The following is a 24,799-nucleotide window of genomic DNA, read 5'->3' as shown; positions in this document are numbered from 1 at the left end:
CACTGGCTTAAGCAGCATTAAGGACTAAGTTTGCTCTCTGGGCAGGCTGAGAGACCTCAAGGGAGAGGGTATTACCTTGCTGTTTTGAGCAGCCTGAGCAGGTCATTAAAAAGGACAGGCTGAGGCCAACCCCCATCAAAAGAGAGAGACAATGAAAAAGCCCCAGTCATCAGAACAGTGACACCGAGCAACCAGTGGCTGAGGGTGAGGAGAATTTCACCACCTCTGCTCAGGGACATGGAGTAAAAGCCCTGCTCAAGAGCAAAGTACTGAGAGGAATGAGGTGAGAGGGCTAAGAAGCTTCTGGAAGGAGCCTGAGCACTCTTATTGGGAGCTGATTGAGGAAAGAAGATCGAGACAAAGGTCCTGACAATGGAATTCATTACAGCTTGGTTGGGGAATTGCTGTGGGCTGAGCAGAATAGCCTATAGTTTAGCTTTGACTTCTCTGTGGACTCAGAAATCTCTGCTGAACTTGCTGAGCAGAGCTTGCAGAGTAAAGAGGGAGGTTCAGTCTCAAGGGGGTGAGGCCATCTTGACTAAAGAAAGGTTAGTCTCTGTGGGAGTCTGGCACATTGAAGGGGTTCTCCAAGAGTTTTATAGAAGTGGATGGGTAGGACTGTTTGTAAGGACATAAAACAGTAGTACTAGAGTAGATTAGTAGTCAGCCTGTATGGTAAAGGCTGATGCAAAGAACATTGTTCACTTCCCTGAAATGTCCTATTGCCTGAGCCAGGTATGACAGATTAGAAGTCTTTAAGGATATAAACATCCAGGATGAAGAGGGCGTTGAATGGGAGGGTGTGAGTCACAGCAAGCTATTAAAAGGTGTGATGGTATGAAAGTGAATTTAGAGAAAAGTTTTGTCTGGGTAGCAGGAAGAATATCCTCAAGAAAATTGGGCAGTGGCCTGAGGGGGATTGACTAGAATTGCTAAACGGTCTCTGCTAGCACTAATAGCAATGCTTTTATGAAAGGAATGTGGAAGTTTGCCTGGATAACCTGGGCCAGGTACAAAGATGACATGCAGCACGGTGGCCCTACTTCAGAAATTGCAGTGCCTGATTCTCCAATGCCCTTCTTATTCCTTGGGGTTTCACAGCATCTCTACCTTGACATTCCTATCTTTGACATGCCTCATCCTTTAAATATATGATGGCTGAGAGCAATATGCTCAGCTTCAAAATGGAGCGTTTCTTGCTGGGGTAGATTTTTTTCCCCTCTTTTCTCTCTGTTTAAAGACTCCTTTAAATCTCTTCATAGGTTTGTGGGAGTTAAATATCTGTATTTTAAACAGAGCTTGCTGGCAAGGCAGGTTTTATGCTGCTTACAACTTTTCAAGGGGTGTGTGTGTGTGTGTGTGTCTGTGTGCGCAATATAAACATGAATGGGTTTAGGTGCACAGTGTGCTATTCAGACTAAATGCCCCTCTGGAAGACTTTACTAACTAATTATGGCACAGAAAGGGCAGTGGATTGGAATTTGGCATACCCACAAAGATAATGTGCTGTTTACAACCCTCATAAGAAGGAAACAAGTCTGTACAAGGAGTCATAGCCCATTATGAGGAAGTGGAATTTTGTCCCGTTTGACAGCCTGGTCAGAATAGGAAATGATTGAATACCTCTAGATAGGGTTTAAACACCTTCATGGTGGACTTACTTTCCTCTTTTATAGGCAGTGAAAAGAATGTTTTGAGGTGAAATACCCTGTTACATGTCTCTTTGGTTCTTCAAGGGGCCGGTAAGGACCATATCATTTGCTGCTTTGATGGATGAACAAATATAATAGCGCTTCCCTTAGCCAGAGTCTGGAGTAAAGCAACAAAACCTGATTCACTTCAGTATAGGGCAAGACAAGAAGGAAATCTTCCTTCTTGTTCTCATTTCAGCTCTGCTCCTTCCTTAAAGAACCTCCCTGACTATCATGGCTAAACCCAGTACCACCTTCAGAGGGGCTGGACAAAAGTGTAAATTGCACCATTTTGAGACTTTATTCATTTAGATGCTCCACTAGGGGTGGTCCAGTTGCAACTACTTTCTCCCACCCCTTTGACTTAATTCATTTACCAAAGCTGACCCAGCATTATATTTTGTGCAGGTAACTGGGGACCTGTTCTCTGCAATCTATGGGGCACGGGCTTGCCCCCAAACAGCATACAGAAGAATGTTACGAAGGAACATAGCTGGGGCCTGAGCTAGCCCCACACAGGGAGCAGAGAGGGAGCACCACCCAACTCTGCTTCCAACCTCAGGCCAAAACGCAGGCTACCAGCCACTTGGTGTGGCCCAGCCTCTGCCCCCTCGCTCCTGTCCATGTTCCTCCACCAGGAGCATGGACAGATGTAAGGGGGTCGGGTGGAGAGGTCACAAATTAAAGGTTTGGGGACCACTGCTGTAGCAGGAGAAAACTAACCCCTTTTCTGCCAGCCTTGGGATGGGGAATAAAAAAATCCAGATATAATCTGCCTGTAATGTGGTCCCCAGCTTGGGAGCACCCCTCGCCGGCAAGGGTTGCCGCTCAAGGTCTTTGCTTGATAGTCTCCAAGCTAGGAGACTACTAGCTTGGTCCACAGTGCTGCCAGTCTTTGGGTCAGGCTTATGGCCAGTCTTTGGCTACTGGGCCTGGGCCTTGCCCAGGTCTAAATTCATCTTGAACTCAGTGAAGTCCAAAGTGCTGCTGGTCTCCCAGACAGTACAGAGTCTGGGTTGAGCTCCAGAGAGGAACTGCCAGACCTTTGCCCAGAATCTTTTCTTATGCTGGGCTGCTGGGTCCTGATTGGCTGCTGCAGAGGCAGCCACTCTGTCCTGCTGGGAGGACTTCTCTTCTGCTCCCCTCACTAGGAGGGGTGCGGCAAGGCCTATAGCCTGTTTAGGGGGCATCAATGCTTAGTCCACCCCATCAGATTACCATGCCTAATAAAACTGAGATTTCATTCTGATTCTTCTAGATCTTATATTGGTGTAAATCAGACGTAAAACCATTGCAGTAAATTAAATTATATTGGTGGGAAAGGGGAGAAATGGGCCCTTCAGAAATGTTGTGTGTTGGGTTAAGATCACATGATGGAATTCTGGTAGCTACCTGAAGAGCACTTCTCAGAGAGCAGAGTCCAGGTACCACTACAGAGAGCAAACCTGTCCCGGGCTCAGTGGAGTCGATGCTGCCTAGGAGGTGTTGACTTTAGTCCTGGCTAAGGACAGTCTCTACTATTTTTCTTGCTGAGTCATTTCATCTTTTAAACTCCACTGATGAAGCACCGTCCCCTGCACACTTAGTATTCAACGCTGAACGTTTAACACCAAATTCCGGTCTGGGTAAGTCCGAAGCACAAAAGAGAATAATCTTTTTCGATCGCCTCGTTCCTTTGTACAGTCTTGAGCTCCTCTGGGAAGAAGAGGTTAGTGCTTCCCAAAAGAGGTCAGCTTCACACTTTGAGAAACACTGCCATCCATGAATCTAAGTTTATCAGGTTGTTTTTTATTGACCATTCACTTGGCTAGCAGAGAACATGCAGTGACAGTTCAAGGGAAGCGGAGATTTTTTGCAGCACACATCTGCAGTGAAGGCCTTGTTCTGCTTAACCCTGTCCATACCATTCATCCCCAACAGGAGGCTCCAAAACTAGACAAAAATAATTAGAATACCATTTGTGCCCCATGCACCAGAAGGCAGATGCTAATCTCGCAGGTGTGGTGTTATTCATTCCTCTTTTGTAGGGCTGTGTTACCACACTCAGTATTTCATTAAGTGTGTGCTTTGTAGAAACTAATGTCATTCCAAATCAGTGCCTAAAAGGTAGGAATAGAGAAAGCAATATCTGCTGTGTTATTGATTGCAATGTAATGATCATCTTGCACTGAGGTGGTCCCTTCTGGGATGGATCCTTTTAGTTTGCTTAAGTGGATGGGGTTGGGCTGGGGTGCTATGTGGATTTCGAAAATCTTTCCTCCTCGCTGATACTGGAGATTGCCGAGGGACAGAACTGGCCTCTGGCACATGATAGAGCACCTTTGGGCAGCTCTAGTGTAGCAGTGGCTAACCAGCCAGGATTATTCCTGCATCCACCTTCCAAGAGTGCAAGAGCACATTGCTCTGGCCCAACCCACTTCTACACGATATACTCCCTGCCATCCCTAAAATATTCCATACATCAAGGGGAGTAAGTGCAGCTCCTTTGACAGCAGAATCCTCAGCAACAGCATTAGGGCAGCTTGAAGTGTCTTTTGTACACTGGAAATGACACAAAGAAGACTTGGGTGTGGCCAAGGTCATAGATATCAGAATATCAGGGGACTTTTGAGTACTAAATGATTATGGGTGTGGAGCACATGATCTATGAGGAGAGGCTGAGAGATTTGGGCTTATTTAGTTTGCAGAAGAGAAGAGTGAGGGGTGATTTGACAGCAGACTTCCTCTTCTTGAAAGGGGGCTCTAAAGAGGGTGGAGAGAGGCTGTTTTACTGGTGACAGATGGCAGAACGAGTAATAATAGTCTGAAGTTACAGAGGGAGAGGTGTAGGTTGAATATTAGGAAAACCTATTTCACCAGGTGGGTGGTGAAGCACTGGAATGCATTACCAAGAGAGGTGGTGGAATCTCCATCCCTAGAGGTCTTTAAGTCCCAGCTTGGCATAGTCATGGCTGGGACGATTTAGTTGAGGTTGATCCTGCTTTTTGCAGGGGGCTGGACTTGATGACGACATGAGGTCCCTTCCAGCCCTAGGATTATATGATACTAATTAATTATGCTTTGGTTTTTCTACTGGTGTGCTATGATTATCCCCACTGAAGCACTCTAGCCACACAGTAAGTCAGTGGGAGAGCAGGAAATAATAGAAGCAAGAAGTCCTGATGGTCATCCTTTCCTCCAACCATTAGACTGAACTGTCTGTTTATGGCTTGCAATACACCCTTATCCTCATTAAAATGTAGCATTTCTTTCCACAGTAAATAACTTTCATCTTTCATCCTTGGTTGCACCAGGCATTGTTTCATTGAATCATAGAATCAGAAAGAGTTTGTTTACTGGAGCATCTGCAGGCACAGAGCTCTGCAGCTTCCAGTGGCTGTGGTTCACCAACCCTGGCCAAAGGCTCTGCGGGAAGAAGTAGGTCAGCCTATGCCGCTTCCCGCAACTCCCATTGGTTGGGGAATGGTAAATCACAGCCACTGGGAGCTGCAGGGCTCCATGCCTGCAGACTCCTGAGTAAGCAAAACATCTGACGTCCCACCACAGGCTAATCCTAATGAACCACGTGCATCCCACATGGCAGGGTGCTAGAGATTCTCCACCCACCCTGTATTAAGGGAACTCATGATCCTACAGAGACAGCTGTTGTGTGTACAAAGGGGAAGGATGGCTGTGTGGTTGAGGAAAGGGACTCTAGAGCTCTGAGTTCTATTCCCAAAACTGTCACAAACTTTCTAGGTGAACCTGGCAACGTACACTGTGCCCCACAGCAAGGTGTGTGTGTGGGGGTGGTGGTGGTGGAGAGGACCATCTATACACCCTGGAAAGGACAGGGCTTTGGCAGTGAGCCCTTAATGCCACCTGGGCCATGGCCCATTCCCCCCAGCTCTCAGACTTGTGTGGAACAGTGCTCCAGCAGCAATTCAAAGGGGCCCAGGAACTACAGGCCCTTTTGAATCTCTGGGCCGTGGTACAATTGTCCCCTCAACATCCTGCTTTGCTATGCCTCAGTTTCCCTGTCTGAAAAATAGACCTTATAATACAAACCTGCCTCACCATGGAGTTGTAAAGCTTATTTCATCATTTACCTATTATCTTGCCAGTTTGTATTGCTGTAGCTCCTAGTAGCCCAAGACTCTGTTGTGCTAAGCACACTACAGACAGAAAGCAAAAAAAAGTCTCTGCCCCATTAAAGTAGATAAAGCATTTGGGGATAGTCTCAGGGAAGCACTGTTGGTGGTGGTAATGGAAGCAATACCTCTGCCCTGAAGGAGCAGTAGCACACTGGGTGATTCTTTTTTTTCAAATATGGAAAGTGTTATTTTGATTATTTTCTGGTTTAATGTTACAAAAAAGTCATGTACATAAATGATATCAGCACATTCAAGCAGAAAAGGTGAAGGCCCTTTGTGTCCTGCTTTGGGGAGCAATGTTCTAGTGGGTCCCCTCTGAAATAGCTCTGCAAAACGTGGCTAGAATGTTTTTCTGTAGGCAAGCTTTACTTTCTCATGCTGTATCAGATGAAGGACACTTCTACATTCTCTGTGGTTCTTGGAGTGATTTTGGGGGTCTTGGGATTTTGCATCAAGTGTAACAAGGTGATGTAGGGCTTTGAGGAAACACCTTTGATGTACCAAAAACCAACAAGAAGTCCTCTGGCACCTTACAGACTAACAGATGTACCACTTAGCCTTCCTATAATTTACTGTCTCCCCCTTGGTCTCAGGAGAGGAAAGGGTTTGTGCGCACTATAACCTGACTTTATTAATATCAAAGCAGGCAGGGGAGAAAGAGAGCATGCTGTGGGCCTGTCTTCTAAAGTGTTGTGAGACAATCGTGATGCTGGCAGGTGACACTAAATGCGACTGTCTGCAAACTTAGTTGCAAGTTGCCATCGCCTTGGCCATTTGAGTCAACTAACGTGCTATTCCCATTCCTGTTTTCTATTCCTATTAATGGGCTTTTACACTCCAAAGTTCAGGTGCTGATGAATAATCTAAATGCAAAACTCTGTTTTGGAAAGAAAAAAAGATGCAGATATAAACTAGCAGTTGTTGCATGCTGGTTAATGCCCCTTTCTTACCAGGGTGTCACACGTGATGCCATCACGAAGCCTAGATGGAAAAATGTTTGCTTCCAAGACTTCATGAAGATTAAAAACAAATGGATTTTGGGTCATGGGGGAGAACCTACTAAACAATCGACTGTCATGTCTGATTTTTCCAAATTGCTCAGTGGCGTCCTTTGAACTTGCTTCAGAAAAATCTTACCAGGAGATATTTCTGGCCTTTTGCTTCACAGTCCTATCTCCTCGCTGGTCTATTAAGTTGAAAACTCAGTCGAGCAGTAACGTTGAAATAATTTTACATTGCCTCCCCTCTATGAAGAGCTCCTCTGAAATATCCTGCCCTTTGGAATAAAGGGGTAGGGGAAGAAGTGTCAAGAAAAGGGGATGGAACTAATGCTCCACTCTGGATTTTAATAGGTCAAGTCATTTTGGTAAATAGAACTGTGTCTGTTGCAGCATCTCTGCCTAGTTGAACTATCATCAAAGTTCATTTGGCTGTATTCTGATGGAGATCATTGGCTGTTGCAAAGGATGAAAAAGGCATTGCTGCAAAAGACTAAAGGGATAAAGGAAGAAAGAAGCATCTAGGCAAGGAGATTATATGTGTGCTACATATTCAGAGTCATTTAAGCACAAAAATTTGTTGATTTCAGCTTCTACTTTCAGAGTGGTTTGGGACGGGGCGGATCTTTTCTTTTGTGTTGGCCCTAGTAGGATCCTCAGATGTAAGATCTGTCTAAACATCCTGTTTCTCTTTGTCTAGTGAAAATATGTTTAATTTGCTTTGAACTTAAGTTCTGTGAGCTGGGGCAATGGGCAAGGAAAGAGTAAATTCCTGTGTCATCATGTATTTGAGACACTGTGCTGCATTAAATTGATTTGCAAATGAAAGCTAAAAGCTAAGCAAAAGCCAAGCAAAAGCCACGAACCAATTTTGCCTAAAGATGATTATGATGATTGTTATGTTCCCCTAAATGACAAACCAATTTGTGACCTGCCCACATAAACATTGGCTTATATGAGCTCCAGAAATGTTTTATTTTTATTAGCCCAAACTTTATCTTCTTACGAAGGCACAAGGGCACAATAAAAGTAGCATGCAAATATAATACCCAATTTGCATTCTTCTATGGTCAGCAGAACCAATTTGATATTAGGTCAGTGTGGACATCAATAAAGCACACACTCATGCAGGCCTGTTGTAATCGTGCTGGTAATTTCTACACTGCTAGAATAAAACAAAATGATTCAAAAGAGCTGTGGTTTTTAGGAGAACTATAAAAAGTAGGTTTTGTCAAAAAAAAGGACAATAAGGGATAAATAGGAGACTACTCTTCAATGTTAAAATGATGTTGCAATAATGATCTTAGAGGTAGCTTTTTCTATGCCAGCTCCAGTTCAGCAAAGCCCTTGCTTAAATTCAGAGCATTCTTCAGTACCATTAGAATTCAAGTGAACTTCAGAACATGCTGATAGGTTCAAGCTGATTGCCAAATCCAGGCCATACTAAGGTAAGAACACTGAATAAAAATTCTGTACTTCAGCTTTGGGGAGGATGGGTCAATATCTGCACTTTGTAGCTTGGCATCATCTCTAGGAGTTAGGTTGGACAGTGTCGTAGGTACCCAGGATATTAATGGGAAAAGATGGGTGAGGAAAATTCTTTCTTTGGACCAACTTCCATTAGTGAGAGAAGCTTCCAAGCCACACCAAGCTCCACTTCAGATCACGCATATTTCTCACCAACAGAAAAGTTGTTGCAATAAAAAAGTATTGCCTCACCCATCTTGTTTCTTGTAGGTGAAAGTACACATTGAAAGACCATTCTATTGTGATTAAAACAAGAGAGTACCAGCATCTAATACTGAACTGTAACATTTCAAGTGGTGAGGAGACTTGTGGGGGGGGCACTTACAATTGCTCACTGCAGTGTTTATAAAATTGCTTTCCATCAGCATGAGTTTAGATTGTGCTTGGCTTGACATGGTGGCAGAAGCTCTGAAAAAAACATGAGATGCCATAGTATTTCAGGGTGGCTGGAAGCAGGCAAGACTGAAATTGTCCTGAGAGAACAGGAAGGTTTTTTTTCTATTTTGGTTTATTCTGGAAGTGCAGAGAGACACCAAAATGGCAGGTGAGGCTGGAGAACATGGGCAGTGGGGAGGGGGTACCCTCCACCCTATGCTTTGCTTGTCTGGCAACCAGGAGTTACTGCTTATGGGTGCAGAACTGAATGACACTTAGCACATGCCCTCTTTCCAAGCTTGGTGTGATGGTACAGCACATGCTCAATACCCAGAATCTCACTTCCATCAATAGAGAATGGAAAATGCATTGGCCAGCAGCATCCTTTCAGAAGCTTGGTTTGGTTGTGTGTGTGTGTGTGTGTGTGTGTGTGCGCGCGTGCGCGCGGTCCAAGTTGGATCATTGTCACCAAATGCAGGTCATGGCAGCAGGTTTCTTTACCTGGTTCAGTTAATAAGTCAGGAAAGAAGCTGGCAGGAGGAGGGAAGCTTTGCAACAGTGTAGGAACAGGCACAACAAGTTTGGCTTCTTTGACCCTCCTGAGTTTAAAGGGACTCAAGGGTGGCCAAAATTGCTTTCTCTTGCTAAGAGTGTTGCTGTGGCACATAGTCCTACCTGAAATGGCATTTGCAATGAGAAATAACAGCAAAACTGAATTAGGTGTTAATCTGGTCTTGCAGGAAACATGAGAGTACAGTAAATACTGTTAAAGTAGCTAAATGCGGTAGAGACCAGGTGGTCAGGACAACAATAAGATCAGCATTAACTTCCAACACAGGTGTTACAATAATTCTGTTAGACGCAGAGGCAGTGGAGTGAAAAGAAATACAGTAGTGTGCCTTGGTTTAGACTTCTTTCTATGACGGAATTTTTATTCACTCCATGGAGACCTTAATGATGTCTCCAAGTAACCATATTTTGAGTACAAATCACTTTCCAGATCTCAACTTATATTTCAAAGTCCTGGGTGCTCAAAGACAGCATAGTACTGGTTTATTTTATCAAAACCTCCATGTTTCAAAGAGGCCACACAAAAATTGATGTACATGTGTTTCATTGAAATGCAAATTTTGGTCTCATGAAAGATTTATAGCTTTGGTGACTGAAGACTTCTGCTTTTTTGAATGGAAGAGGTAAAGCATGGGTAGTGGCAGTGTGAACGTCACCCCAGTGTTCCACTAATGCACCTCAGCCTTGACTTTGGGGGGCCAACACTAATAATAAGTCTTATGTTTCTTTTCTTTCACAGATCTTAAACCTTACTTAGATGGGTATGTATCATACCTGTATCTTAGATGTGGGAAACTGAGGTACAGAGAGATTAAATGATTTGAACAGATTCAGTGTGGGGGTGTGGCAGCACTGGTAAAAGATGCCAATCCAAAGACTCCCAGTTCCATGCCTAAGGGAGGGGAGGATGACTGTCATGAGAACTTTGGACTCCAGTAGATCATATTCACTGGGACCTTAGGTCTCTCATTTCACCTAAGTTACATATATTTGGGGGGGGGGGGGGTCTTTCCTGAGCTCATGGCCACATCTATTTTTAGCCCCAGGGGGAGTTCACTTTCCTTGAAGATTCATTTCTTGTCTTGTCTTCTGAGTCTGTTGAGGGTGTCCAGTTGTTTTTCTGAGGTAGGAACCTGAGGTAAAACTTAGAAAGGGGCCTAAGAGAGCATATTCTGAACCCTCTTCTGGTGTCATCAGCCTTGATACCATATGGAACTTGCACATCTGTGACCATTTCCCATGAATTTGAATGCTGTTGAGGTGGAAATCTCACAACACCAGCTGCTTTGCTGAATTTTGGCACTTATGGTCTGAACTGGTATCAATAAATTACTCCCAAACTTGAGTGAACTAAGAATTTGCTTCCAGCCACATGGCTCAAGGCCCATCCCTAATTTAATTATATGGACATGTTTTGGTTTTTAATTCATGTCTTCATTGGTGGCTGAGGTTCTGGGTACCACTGCACCACTGGAGTTTCTGGAGAGGTTTTGCACAAGCAGAAGACTGCTCCTTGAGGTGCTGCAGGAGTACAGCTGAGCACAGCAATGGCTACAACCTTTTAGAAGCAGGAGCATGCAGTCTCTACAGTGATGGGTGTGGCTAGTGCAGAAGGAGCCTGTTTTGGGGCTACACTGCCACATTTCTAGCAGCTCTAATTGTGCTTGCTGAATGGGGCACAAGCCGCAAGGGTTAATCTGCCCCCTGTGTGAATGTGCAAGATGGAGTTTGACTGTCTGATTGTCTTTTTCCTTTGCACACTAAGGCAGGAGCAGTTGGAACATATCCTTTATGAATACATATGTTCATATATATGTGTCATGATATTTTATCTGTATTTAGAGTCCATCGGGATTTACTTTTGCATGAGACGTAGGTTCAGCAGAGAGCCAATCACTCAAGTGAATGGTTTAAAGCTGGAGCAGCTGTTTTTAACAGGGCTTAGGTTGGCTTTAACCATTTTAGGCCTGCACTTTTTTTTTTTTTTTAAATTTAGGGGTTTTTTTTGTTTTGTTTTTGTTTTTCTTCAAATAATATTGCAGCCATGAGCGGTAGGAGGGCAACATGCATGGGCAGTGAGGCCTGCCGTAGCACTGTAAGTAAAGAGAACAACTGGGAACAACAAACAGTTGGACTCTGTTAGGACAGTTTTAAACCCAGGCCTGAGCAAAAGTATCACTTCTTATATTTGGGGGTGGTGTTTTTGGGTGGATTTGAAAATCTTTGGCTTTCTCCCATGGATAATGGTGTGATGATAATGCCGAGAAAGACAGGAACTAATCTGCAGTCACTTAACAGACTTTTGCTTTCATGAAAGTACATCCCACTGGCTAGATTACCATTTAATTTTACGGTTATGAATTTTCACAATTTGCTGCTGTGCGTTTTAAAGAGCCTTGAATTCTGTGCATTGGGGAAGTAATGGTAAAAGAAATCTAGCTTTTCTTTACTTGAACTTCTTAAATACAACACTCAAACAAGTCACACCTTTTGAATGTCTTTAGTTTTTTAATTTTGAAATACAAAATAGGAAGGGTTTCCAACCTGCGATTGCTGTTTGAGGGAGGAAATATTTTTGGTAGCTGGATCAAATAGTGGGAAAGATAGAGCCAGATATAGTATCACTCATTTTGTCTTGAAGCCTGTTGCACAATAGCTGCCTTTCAAAAACAGATGACTATGTATCATATTGAATGAAAGAAACACAGAGAGAGGTAAATACTATCATTGTGTGGATAGTAAGTCAAACTCCATGACTGCAAAAACAGGACTTGAAAATAAAAAGTTTACTCTTTGTTTTTCAGTCTTTCAAAATACGACTTGGGAAAGAGGGTGAATTTACAAGACTGAAAGTGTGATCCATACAGACATGCAATTGGTGGCAGGGGTGGCTTCGCTGGAGACTGGTAAAGCGGTGCATGTGTAGCAGGGTACTGCCGTTTAAAGCCAGAGAAGGTAATTACCCTGTTTCGTGTCTCCAGGGAAGAAATTGAAGCAAGGGAAGAATATGGTCTGGGGAATAGTTAGTGTATGGAAGAGGGAAGGTATAGCGCCATCCCAGACCAATGTGCCAGTGCTCCTTTTTAGATCCTGGAGCCAGGAAGGTTCCTTTAAGGACCTACAAGGCCATCACAAAGAAAGTGTTCTGAGAGAGCATTTATCTGCAGTGGGCTTTTCACATGTAAATTGTTGCTGTGAATCCAACCCAAGATCATCAAAGAATTAAAGCTGTTATTACATATGGGCTACGTCTACACATGCACGCTACATCGAAATATCTTATTTCGATGGAGCGACTTTCGATGAATAACGTCTACATGTCCTCCACGGCTGGCAACGTCGACGTTCAACTTCGACGTTGGGCAGCACCACATCGAAATAGGCGCTGCGAGGGAACGTCTACACGCCAAAGTAGCACACATCGAAATAAGGGTGCCAGGAACAGCTGCAGATAGGGTCACAGGGCGGACTCAACAGCAAGCCGCTCCCTTAAAGGGCCCCTCCCAGACACAGTTGCACTAAACAACACAAGATCCACAAAGCCGACAACTGGTTGCAGACCCTGTGCATGCAGCATGGATCCCCAGCTGCCACAGCAGCAGCCAGAAGCCCTGGGCTAAGGGCTGCTGCACACGGTGACCATAGAGCCCCGCAGGGGCTGGAGAGAGAGCGTCTGTCAACCCCTCAGCTGATGGCCGCCATGGCGGACCCTGCTATTTCGATGTTGTGGGACGTGGATCGTCTACACGTGCCCTAGTTCGACGTTCAACTTCGAAGTAGGGCGCTATTCCCATTCCCTCATGGGGTTAGCGACTTCGACATCTCGCCGCCTAACGTCGATTTCAACTTCGAAATAGCGCCCAACACGTGTAGCTGTGACGGGCGCTATTTCGAAGTTGGCGCCGCTACTTCGAAGTAGCGTGCATGTGTAGACGTGGCCATGGATAGATAAAGTGTGGTCATTTGGTTCTAGCTGATGTTCTTGCCTTTCTCCCACTTTTCTTCAGTAGGCTGGGCTGACTTCAGCAGCTGCTACTTTTGTTAGAGATGTTCTTTCTTATATTTCTCTGCCTCTGGGGCTCAAAAGCACACCAGAGAGGAGCGAAGGTAGAGTATCAAAGACTGAATAAATGACTGGGTTGCAGGTTGAATAGCTGTAGGACATTTGAGGGACTACAGAAATATAACAGAATTCTGCTATAGTCTCTTGTCCAAGTGCCTCCAGAGAAGAACAGAAAACATATTGGTGGTTATTGTTTTTATTATTTTGTCATCATGGGTTTAGATTTGTGACTGGCTGGTATCAGTGTGCTTATAAACCAGAAAATTAAACAAAATTTGGCTTCACAATTTGCTTGCAATTACAAGAGATGTATTTCTCGCGCTCTCTCTCTCTCCGCACACACTGAAAATTCATTGTGAATTTTAGATGTTTATTTTTTATTTTAAAACCCTGGCTCCCTGAAGTGGTTTAAACAGAAAATAGATATGTATCACAATTTTTTCTTGATGGGTTTGCTGTTACCTCTCTTGAAAGTTTTAGATCTGGATGAGATGTATTCCTGAGGTCCTGACCTCATATGGTCATGAAAAATTTCCATGTTCCTTTTTGCAGAAGGGTATTTTTATTGCCTGTTTGTAAGCACTGTCACTGTAGAAATCTGAAGAACACATGCCCTCTGTCCCACAGTTTACAGTTTTAATAGACAGTCAAGGCAATGTAGTTTGAAGCATTTTATTTTATTGTTCCTATGTATGGGATGAATTTTACAATGTTAACCCTAGAGTCATGGCTCAGTTCCAGTACGGGTGGCTGTAACTACTAAAACTCCATCCCATCTGTCTGCAATTTCAAATAGAGTAAAACTTTCATCTTTGCTGACTCAAAACTATTGTGCCAGGTGCTGTTAAATCGCCATCATGTCCTACCCCAGAGGTGTCTGCATTTCAGTTCAGAGTGAATTGTTTTCTATGAAATGATTTGACTTTCCCTTGTTCCTCTGCATGTACATTTAGTCCTTGTTTGTTGTGCATAACTTGCTGATTTTGAATTTCTCTGGCATATGTTTTGATAGAGGCAAAAGCAGGTCAAAACAGTGAAAAATAAGCTGTACACATGCTAGTAAATGTCATTTAGCCAGCACTTTATTTGGCACCATGCTAAATCTTGTATCAAGTGTAATGCAGGATGCAATTGGCCTTACAATGTGGCTGGAACCCCACTGTTTTTCTTGTTGCCCCAGGAGGACATTTATCACAAGCGAGAGAGCAATTACAATGCAGTTAAGCTCACTGTAGTGAATCTTGTTTTTAAAAAGGAAACTAACTTTGTTGCAGCCTTGGGTTTGTGTCATTAGACTTGCAAGCCGTGCTGTTGCACTGTCTTTCACAGGGCATGATACGAAAAGCTAGCAATGCCTCTTCCTTCAATTATAGATTATTCTCATTTATAATGTATGAACCATTTTAATAAAAGAATCTGCTTTAATATTAACGACCCTTTGTGTCCCACATATGGGGCCCAATTTCAGGATCTTTTGTCTCTCTTTTTTTTATGTAGTAAACCTACGATCTGGAGCTGAGCAGAAAGTGGTGTTCATTACAGCTCGTGTCCACCCTGGAGAAACACCATCTTCCTTTGTATGCCAAGGTGAGTGTCTGGCATCTCACCATTTGGAATAAAAACCCAGAAATGGAAGAGTCTCTCTGCCATGCTGTCTTTTTTCTTCCTTTGGCCTCTGATACTTGGAGCATCTCAGGTCAGCGTTCTGTGGTCCTTGCAGCTCTGTTTAATTATAAGAAACTGTCTGCTTGTCTGAAGGTGGTGTTCTAAGGAGAAGAGCTCTGGGGGACTGACGTGCAAAACAGAGCAGCTAAACTTAGGAAGAAAATTGCCCAACTCATGTTTCCAGAGGGTTAGGATTGGAGAGTTCTGGGTAAATATAATCCCAGAGTGTTTTCATGTAATTTCATTGTATAGGCTTAAAATATACAATGGGGTCCCACTACCAGATGAAATCTGTGGGCTGGAGTCTTGGCTAGGGTATTGCAATGCAGCCATGTTGATTTACTATATCAGCTGAGGAACTGGCCCTATATATCAAGCAAGTCATATCAGTCACCGCTTACTCTATGCTCATTATCGTGGGTCCTTGCAGTGCAGCAGATGGAATTGTGACTGGCCCTGTTGATTTGTAAAGGCTGTAACAAGGAGGGACTGATGTAGATTCAAGACCTTCTCCTCACGTCCCTCCTGGGAGGTGTCTCTTCTGCACTTCTCAAGGAAGCTATTGTTCTGTTGGTTAGGAGATGCTGGACCTATTGCTGTAATTCACTAAGGTGTAGAGTTGCTTTTTAGGCATCCACATCAACCTAACCTTTCCATCTTGAAGCAGCTTCTCTTTTAATCACAGTTGGCATCTGTTCTGGATCGCTCTCTGTGTTTAATTACACTGATCTGTTTAGTTTAGCTGGTTAGCAAAGAGGCAGTGGTGGCAACCAAGATGCAGAATGGAGAAAACTTGTCTTCATACTGATGGCTCTCCACTTTCATGCACCTCATGAGATCTGCCAATCTGGGGCTGGACCCTTCTGCAGGAAGGGCAGGGAAGGTAATGCCTTACACCTGTATGACAGGGAAGGGAATAGCTTTCACCATGTTCCCTATAAGATGTGATTATGGGTGGCCTCCCCAGAGAAATTCAGGTGCTGTCCAGCTGATTGGCACAGTGTCCATCACTGCCCACAGCTGGCAGCATGTGTTTCTATTGGAGGTGCACATCTGTATATGTCTTGGTGCACATAACAAAGTATATTCTGCACATGGATGTAAAAAATTAGAGGCAACGTTACTCATCGTCTGTCAGAACAGTACCCAAGGCTCTTTAATTGGAGGTTCAGACAGTGTCCCCACGTCCCTTGCTGGACTAGCCAGTACAGGAAACTGAGAATTGTGGGCTGGCGAGTATTTATAATTGGATGTCATTTTATACTATCGGAGGGGTAGCTGTTTTAGTCTGGATCTGTAACAGCAACGAAGGGTCCTGTGGCACCTTATAGACTAACAGAAAAGTTTTGAGCATGAGCTTTCGTGAGCACAGACTCACTTCATCAGATGCTGGTCTTGGAAATCTGCAGGGCCAGGTATAAATAAGCCAGAGCAAGGGTGGGGATAACAAGGTTAGCTCGGTCAGCAAGGGTGAGGCTTACTACCAGCAGTTGATCTGGAGGTGTGAACACCAAGGGAGGGGAAGCTGCTTCTGTATTTAGCCAGCCATTCACCGTCTTTGTTTAAGCCAGAGCTGAGGGCATCGAATTTGCAGATGAATTGTAGCTTAGAAATTTCTCTTTGGAGTCTGGTCCTGAAATTTCTTTGCTGTAGGATAGCTACTTTTAAGTCTGCTGCTGTGTGGCCTGGGAGATTGAAGTGCTCTCCTACGGGTTTTTGTATATTGCCATTTGAAATCTGCCATTTGAATCTGCCCTGCAGATTTACAAGACCAGCATCTGATGAAGTGAGTCTGTGCTCATGAAAGCTCATGCTCAAAACTTTTCCATTAGTCTATAAGGTGCCACAGGACCCTTCGTTGCTATTTTATACTATGTGTAACTGTTTGCATTGCCCTGCTAAGTCAAGGCTGAGCCACGCTGCAAGGGAGGTGCTTTATAAATATCATTATTTTATTGTGACGGAGCAAAATGTGCAGAAGAGATGGGAAATGTAGGCTGATAGAGAACCTAGATGGAAGTCATCTCTGATTGTTTTCCAGTGGAGGCTTGATGCTTTGGGAAGAAGAGTGGGAGTTGAAAAGCAGGGGAAGAAGAAAGCAAGCCAGGCTTGGAGAAGCACATCAGAAACTTGCTGTGACTGCAGTTACAAGGCACGCTTGACTCACTCAGGAATACAAGGATCTGTGCTGAGTGAATGCGACTGTGCATTGAGCCATTCTGCTCAGTGCAGATGAAGTTGTCTTGTGTGTATAATTAGTGTCATAAGGAGTGATGGGAAATCACAGCAACCCCCCCCCGACCAGAAATGAAGTGCATTTCAAGTTCATTTCAATGTTGTTTCTGACATGGCCAAAAGTAAAATGAGGTATTAGCTTCAGTTTCGGAAACTTTTGTGGAATAAATCAGATCCCTTGGTAGCTAAGCTCCTACAGTGAGAGAGACGTTATTGTAGAAATCTTGCTTGGCATTTTGAAAGAGTTCAGTGTTTTAGTTTAAGATCTGAATCCAAACCCAATGCGTTCAGTACGTGGCAGCATTTGCAGTTTGCTTCTGGATGGTTTGAAGGGATTACACGGTCAACCTGTAGCAGGCAGATATGGCAGGTTAATCCCAAAGATAAGATATAATGTGAAAGTGGGTGCAGACATCATCTGATGATGCAGGAGGGGGCTGGGCTGCCAAGGCTGAAAGCAACAGCAGATGAAAGAAACCATAGTTGGGTTGCACAGCCAATTTCCCTTAAAAGATTTGTTTTTGTTTCTCTGTTTGGTTGTCTATTAGATTCAAAACCTTCTCTTCAGTCTTCATGCCCTCACCTGCAAACCCTCTAGGCCTGCCTTCCTTTCCACTCATCTTTCCTCCCACCGTGTCCAATGTGACCCAGGCCTGTGTGGTGTGATGCTATGTCCCCTCTAGGGGGGCACCTCATCCAGCTAAAGACTGGTGAGTCTGTTGCAGCTTTGGCTAAGAGCTGTGTAGCTTTTAGCTCATGCATCAGAGGTTCACGCACTAAGCTTCAGAGGTTCCAAGTTTGATCCCTCCTGCTGGTGACCAGCATCTGTTAGCATTACGCAAGACTCATGACTAACTGCACTTGTCTCTCTAGCTAAATACTCTCTCTGGTGTTACCAGCTTTGTGCAGTGATATCAGACAGAGCTCTGACACCTTGTGGGGTTTTTATTTTTAGGTCACATTGAAATCTGGTCTGAGTCCCAGAAGGAGTCCCTGAATAAGAAATGTTCAGCAGTTTGGGAGCTCAGAACTCGTTGAACTGACACTGGAGTGGGATGGCCAGAAGTTGTCCAGCTCTCTAGGACTACGTCTACACAGCTCATAGCCATAAGTCTCCCAGTGTGGCAGGCAAGGCTCAGCTTAGTGCTCTAAAATAGCTGGGTAGCCAATGCTTGGGCTGGTGCATAGCCAGGTTTTACATAAATCCCCTGAGTAGGCACAACTTCTGTGTCTCCTGCTGTCATCAGGGTGTCTTTACGTGCTGCCATTATGTGCACATTCCCTTCCCCCTATCTCGCCCACAAGACTTTCTCCATTGGCTACACACTTCCCAGAAGGGTTTTGAAACCCCTCCTTCTGCCCACTCTCCAGAACGGGAGTTAGGAAATGGAAAAGGAGAAATGTATGAATGGACTTAACAAAGTGTGTGCCCTAAATAATTCCTGGTTAGCCGTCCATGTGTGACCTGTTTAGATGAGAAGCTCTTTGGGGCAGGGAGATTCTTTTCATTTTCCTACTTACTTTCAAAATGGTCACCAGACTAATGATTGACGTCTATTCAAAAGTGATTTGGGTCAGAAGACTCCAGGAGAAAGGATTTTTTTTATTCCCATTCTCCTTGAATTGAAGTGATGGTCAAGGGGGCATTATTATTTGTCTTGACCTGTTGCAACCAAAAGGATTAATTCGTCACTTTGGTCAGGGAATTCCCAAGGACTTGTCAATGTTTAGAAGGAATATGGGGCACTTCCTCTCCACGTGGGTAAACCTTTTGCATTCTAGAAATGGAGGTTGGATAGAGGCAGCTTGAATTTACTAGAACACATCACTAAGGCAAATAATTTTTATTTCATATCCTGGCACTTTGCATCCTGTTGTATCACAATAAATCATGTTATTTGCTGTCAGATCCTAATATGCCACTGTATGGCTTGTTGTACGGGGTGACGGCACAGGAGCTGATGCATTGTATTCTGCTGCTTCTGAATTTTTTCTTGAGAAACAAAATCCTTTCTTTCAAATGTGTAACGTATCCTCTGTCAAGTGTAGTAAAAAGCAGCTAGACAGGTAAAATGGAGACGACATAAGCACTGACCAGCAACAATAGTGAGCAGGCTGGGAGCAGTGTGTGTAGTGGTCTGTATGCAACTGGAGTTAGACATATTTTCATATTGCAAATTGAGTCCAGCAGCTAGTGATCAAACCGATGGCAGAGCTAACACATTAGGATCCCTGTATCCCAGTCTAGTGGCAGGCTGTGGATAATTAGAAGTGAATCTAATTTAAGTCTTCCACTGACCTCTCTGCCTGTTTCTGTAGCTCCTTATTCCAGGCGGGCCACTCCATTGTGCATGTGGCTCCCTGTGCTGGATTACAGAATGTACAGGAGAGAATCTGAATGGACTGAGCTTCTGGTTTCCTGTTTGTTACAGTGCGAGGTTTACATCAAAGAAGGCTAGGCTGCTTCCATGAAACTTCCAGCCACTTACCCACATATGTCTCCTTACTTATGCTTTCTGAGTTCACTCCAGTGAGTCTGAGGAAGGCCAGAATTAGTGTGTTGTATATGCCAAGGAGGAGGCAGAAAGGGCTATAGCATGAAAGACAACTATCAGGAAACTTTTTAACCCATACCATGTTACAGCCTTTCCTTCTTGCGTTTAAGATGCTCTCTCGCTAACAGGTAACTTACTCATCACCTCTGAGCATGGCCCTCTGCACGCATCCGATACAATAACCACAGATGAAACCTAACCCAGGATCTTCCTGGAGCTGCAAGAAACAGACTGAAAAGGAGCCCCCAAAAGGTGGATGCTGCTGACTGAGCCAGCATGAACTGTACAACTGGTTTTTCAACTGACAGCTGCTTTGTGCTGATGCTATTACAACTCCTCCCTTTAAAAGTGGTTTTTGTAAGCAAAGGCCCTTTATGGCTCCTGCAGATGTCATAAAGCATCCTGGGCTTGGATGTCACCCCCTCCCTCAACTAGCACAAACCAGCCAGACTTCCCAAGACTCCTTCAAGTAGTCAATCCAGCCACGCGTTCAATGATTGACAACAAATGCTTTAATATTTCACACCTGCTGCAGCTCCCAAGATACTAACTCTGTGCAGCTTCCTAAAAATAAAGAAGAATCCTGAATGACTTCTTCTGATTTATGAAGAATCTTCTTTCTTTCTCAAAACTAAAACAGTGCTCTGGGATGTGGGGAGGGGAGAAAGGAGGTTGGTAGGGATGGTCTTTTCCTTAACGCTTAATAACATATGTAGTACATCTACGCATGTGTTACCTGCTTTATGGCTCAGGGGAAAACAATGCCCTAAACCTTTGGTTGCTAGGCTTGTCAGAATTGTTGCTGTTGTGTGGGTGGGTGAGGAGCAAGGTGGAATACAGGCTTCTCTATTATGCTCCTGTATGATGATTTGTGTGTATTTTTTCAGCCTATTCTTACAGGCATGCTGGATTTCACAGGCCTTTTTTGGCTCAGCTGTCTGGAGTCAATACTGCTCTCTGAGGGTACAGGGGCAGGGAGATCAATGGAGTTAGTGCTCCACTTATGGGCTGAATTCATCCTTTCTGCGGCTGTCACACACCACTGGATTGTTGCTCCCTCGTGCTTGGGAAATGACACCAGAATTGATCATTTCTCCGAGTGATTTATTTTTTTTTTCTAATCAGTTCTTTAAGTTGGTTTTTGGGCAGTGAGGGGGAAGAGCCAATGTTACAATGTAATATTTTCCACCTTTGCTCCTCAGAGCTAATATCCCATCAGCACTGACTGGTATGAATTCTCATGGTGACCTTCACTGTGAATTCTCATGAGTTGTGTTTGCATTGTGTTCCAAGTCTAGACCATTAGTTTTTTTTCTTTGGGGAAAAAGAGGATGGACATTACACTGTGTTCATGTAGTTGAAGAGTGGCCCTGGTCCCGTTATGGTAAGTATGTTCAAGTCGAGGCATTATGCTTTGTTTTTGCACCAGTTCTAGTGTGTATGGTTCGCTTATTTTAGCCATGTACATATGTACATAGCTTCCTCCGAGCCTCAGGCTAAAGCCACACTACTGCAGAAGATTGAGCTGCTCACGGTCAATCTTCTGAGGCTTCATTTTGCACAAGCACAAATGAAGTTTTCAGGGGTCAAAGTCGACTCCTGAACTCCTCATGAGAGATGAGAAATAAGGAAGGTCAAAATGCTCCTGTTGAACTTCCTCTGTGTAAACAGGCAAATGACATAGCTAAAATTGCATATCTGCAGTTGACTTCTATGTCTAGCATAGACAAAGCCTCAATATATTTTGTTAGCAGTTATCCGGTGATGTTCAGTGCATTGTGTAACATTAAAGAGCTTCTAACTCTTCAAATTTTAATGGCACACAAATGAGGTTTCAGACCCTGTAGCTTACAGCTTGCAGAGACATTGCACTGAAATACTAAATCCCCGAGAGCAGCTTTCCTTATTTGGCTTCCTTTGTTAGGTGTTTGCCAATATGGCACCCACCACAAAGGCTGCATCCAGAAAAATGAAAATCTGTGCCCAAGCCTTTTTACTTTAATATTCTCTTCCAGGCTGGAATCCAACATGCTCAGAGGAAGCAATGCAAGAGGGGAGGGAAAAGTATCCTACAACCTGGACTGATAAGGCTAAGATCTCATTTTGCACTAACTAGAGTTTGTCCTTGAGCTGATGTTGAAGCATCACAAAGGGACATAAATGTTTGGCAGAGGCCAACAGGCATGGCTATCCATGAGTTGAGCCAAAATGGCTTCAGCTTAATAAGCAAATGCATCCTCACTATACCAAGTTAAGTTAAGTGGCATGATGAGAAAATCCAGACATGAAAGATATTGACTTTGTTTTTTAAAGTTTTTACAACTTTATGTTGAACACGTATTCTTTTGCTGTCGTGGTTGAGAAATAATGAGAAAGTTTTTAACTTTTGATATCGAGTTTATAGAGGGTCAGAGAGCCAGGGATTAACTTCTGTAGGACAGACATCCTCCTGCCAGCTGCCTTCTCAGATGCTGTTGGACAGCAGCCCACTCAGCTGGCTGATAATCGAAACTTCCCTCTAAGTGATAAAGGTTCTCTCTCTTCCCATCAAAGTGACTCTGGATATTTTATACCCAGAGAAATTCCAAGGTGTGGCAGTTTTTCAGTTCACTTCATGGAGATATTACTTTATAACTTATGCGAGGGGAACACATCCCCATAGGAATAAATAAGAGAGCATGATGCCATTGCATAGCAACCAGCAGAAGTATTTTTCCAAGTAACTTATCCTTCAGAAAATAATAGGGCCAGCCACATGTGATAAGGCAAAAGTCTGGGGACTTTTGAATCTTGCAGTTGATGTTTAGAATTCTTGTCTGCAGTTCCTGCCCACCTTTCGCATACTTAAAAAGGCAGCAAGGGCTGCATTCTCATTAAACAGCTGTCCCTCCTCCCAATTAACAGAAAACTCTGAACACTAAGGTAAAAAGTGATCTTACCAGCAACAGAGGGAAGTGTGTATTTGAAATGCAAGAGCAAATATGACTAAGAATGGCTTTGCTTGCAGAACAAGGCTTTTTGAAATATGATGCATTTGAGGAAGTATTTCTTTATACAGCACAGTCAGCCTGTGGCTGTCCTTGCCAGAGAAGGTTGTAAAGTCCAAGCCTATAACCGGGTTCAAAAAGACCTAGATACATTCATGGAGAATTGGTCCATCAATGGCTATTAACCAGGATGGGCAGGAATGGTGTCTCAAATCTCAGTTTGTTAGAAGTTGGAAATGGGTGATGGGATGGATCACTTGATGGTTACCTATTCTGTTCATTCCCTGTATGGCACCTGGCATTGGCCACTGCTGAAGGACAAGATACTGGGGTAGGTGGACCTTTGGTCTGACCAGTATGGTCATTCTTATGTTCCTGGTGAGGAAGTCCCCTTCGTCCCTCTCAACTGAGAAGCAAAATCTCCCAGAAAAATTAAATGGAGAATTGTGCAATTATCTCTAGAGCATTTGAAACCATTCAGAATGAGTATGGACCAAAATTCTGAGCTTCCAAGGGTCCCATTGTAGTAGCACCAACATCTCGATAACTTCTCAGGCCATGTTAGGGTGTACTAGCTTCACAAATAACAGGCAACCATCCTGTACTGTCTTAGCGACTACAAAATTTATTAGGTCATGAGCTTCTGTGAGTAAGACCCACTTCTTCAGATGATAGCTAATACATTTCTTAGTCTCTTAGGTGCTGCAGAATTGCTTGTTATTTCTCAAATCCTTGTTTGCTGCCGTTTGTATTTGGTTTAATTTATGTTTGGATGAATGTTTGGATTTGAATTGATTTGTTTAACTACTACAAAGAGTACTATGTACAAAAAATACCTAGATCTGGGTTAGAAATCATCATCACTTGGCCACCTTTTCTGCCCCACAAAACAGTCTCATCTATATTTCAGTGAAGACATGGAGAAATTGGAGAAGGTCCAGAGACAAGCAACAAGAACGATTAAAGGTCTAAAGAACATGAGCTATGAAGGAAGACTGAAATAATTGGACTTCTTCAGTTTAGAAAAGAGAAAGCTGAGAGGGGACATGATAGTAGCTTTCAAGTGCTTAAAGGAGTATTACAAGTTGGAAGGAGAAAATTGTTCTCCTTGATCTCTGAGGATGGGACAAGGAGCAATGGGCTTAAACTGCAGCAAGGGAGATTTAAGCTGGACATTAGGAAAAACTTAACTGTCAGGGTGGTTAAACACTGGAATAAATTGCTTAGGGAGGTTGTGGAATCTCTATCCCTGGAGATACTTAAGAGCAGGTGAGATAGACACCTATCAGGGATGGTCTAGAGACTGTAGACAGTATTTGGCCCTGCCATGAGGGCAGGGGACTGGACTTGATGACCTCTTGAGGTCCCTTCCAGTTTTCATGTTCGACGATTTTCTATCATAGGTACAACTACACACCTGCCATTTGCTCCACTTCCTTCTCATGCTGATTTGTTCTCTGTGTTCCTCCAGAAAAAAGGTACTGCACCTTCAGGGAACCTAACCTCTCCTTCAGACACAGTTGCAGGAGTTTCCATTTCCTTCTAGTTATGAGGCTAAGTTACAAAATTCAGAGGTGGATCTGAATTCTTGGCTCCTCCTGCAGGCGTCACAAAGGTCCTTTGTTCCCAGGGAAGGAGGAGTAGTGGTTCTATGCTGTTGAGCAAGCTACCAGTGAGCGATAGGAAAAGTGAAGTAGCTGTTAATTTGTTGACCCAATGATCTGCCTGCCCGTTTGGGGCTTGCTTGCATACCAGGATCAGAAGGACCAGCCATTGATCTCAGTAGTGAAGGGAGAGTGATTATATTCTATGCATTTGCCAGGCACAAACAGGGTAGCTTCTTCCACTTCCAGGTGATCAAGTGTAACCTGTCCCTTTAAAACAGCTATAGTTCTTCAGTACATTAAAAATGGTCATTATGGCCATCATGTGGTGCTAGACTCAGTGAATTCTGCGTGGAGATGATCATCAGAGTTTTCCAAGGCAGTTCACTCTGCCCT

At 43.8% G+C, this 24,799-nt stretch overlaps 1 protein-coding gene across 1 annotated transcript in view; it reads left to right on the top strand.

Moving 5' to 3' along the window:
- Positions 1-24,799, top strand: part of AGBL4 (AGBL carboxypeptidase 4) — a 1,459,638-nt gene that overhangs the window by 1,118,796 nt on the left and 316,043 nt on the right. Inside the window, exon 7 of the mRNA XM_075003244.1 lies at positions 14,855-14,944. Coding sequence (XP_074859345.1) covers positions 14,855-14,944 — 90 coding nt within the window. The remainder of the gene's footprint in view (positions 1-14,854; positions 14,945-24,799) is intronic.

The sequence above is a fragment of the Carettochelys insculpta genome, chromosome 9 (genome assembly GCF_033958435.1).
Source record: "Carettochelys insculpta isolate YL-2023 chromosome 9, ASM3395843v1, whole genome shotgun sequence".
Classification (NCBI taxonomy): domain Eukaryota; kingdom Metazoa; phylum Chordata; order Testudines; family Carettochelyidae; genus Carettochelys; species Carettochelys insculpta.
The sequence above is the reverse complement of the archived record's forward strand: the minus strand, read 5'-3'. Positions and strand labels throughout refer to the sequence as shown.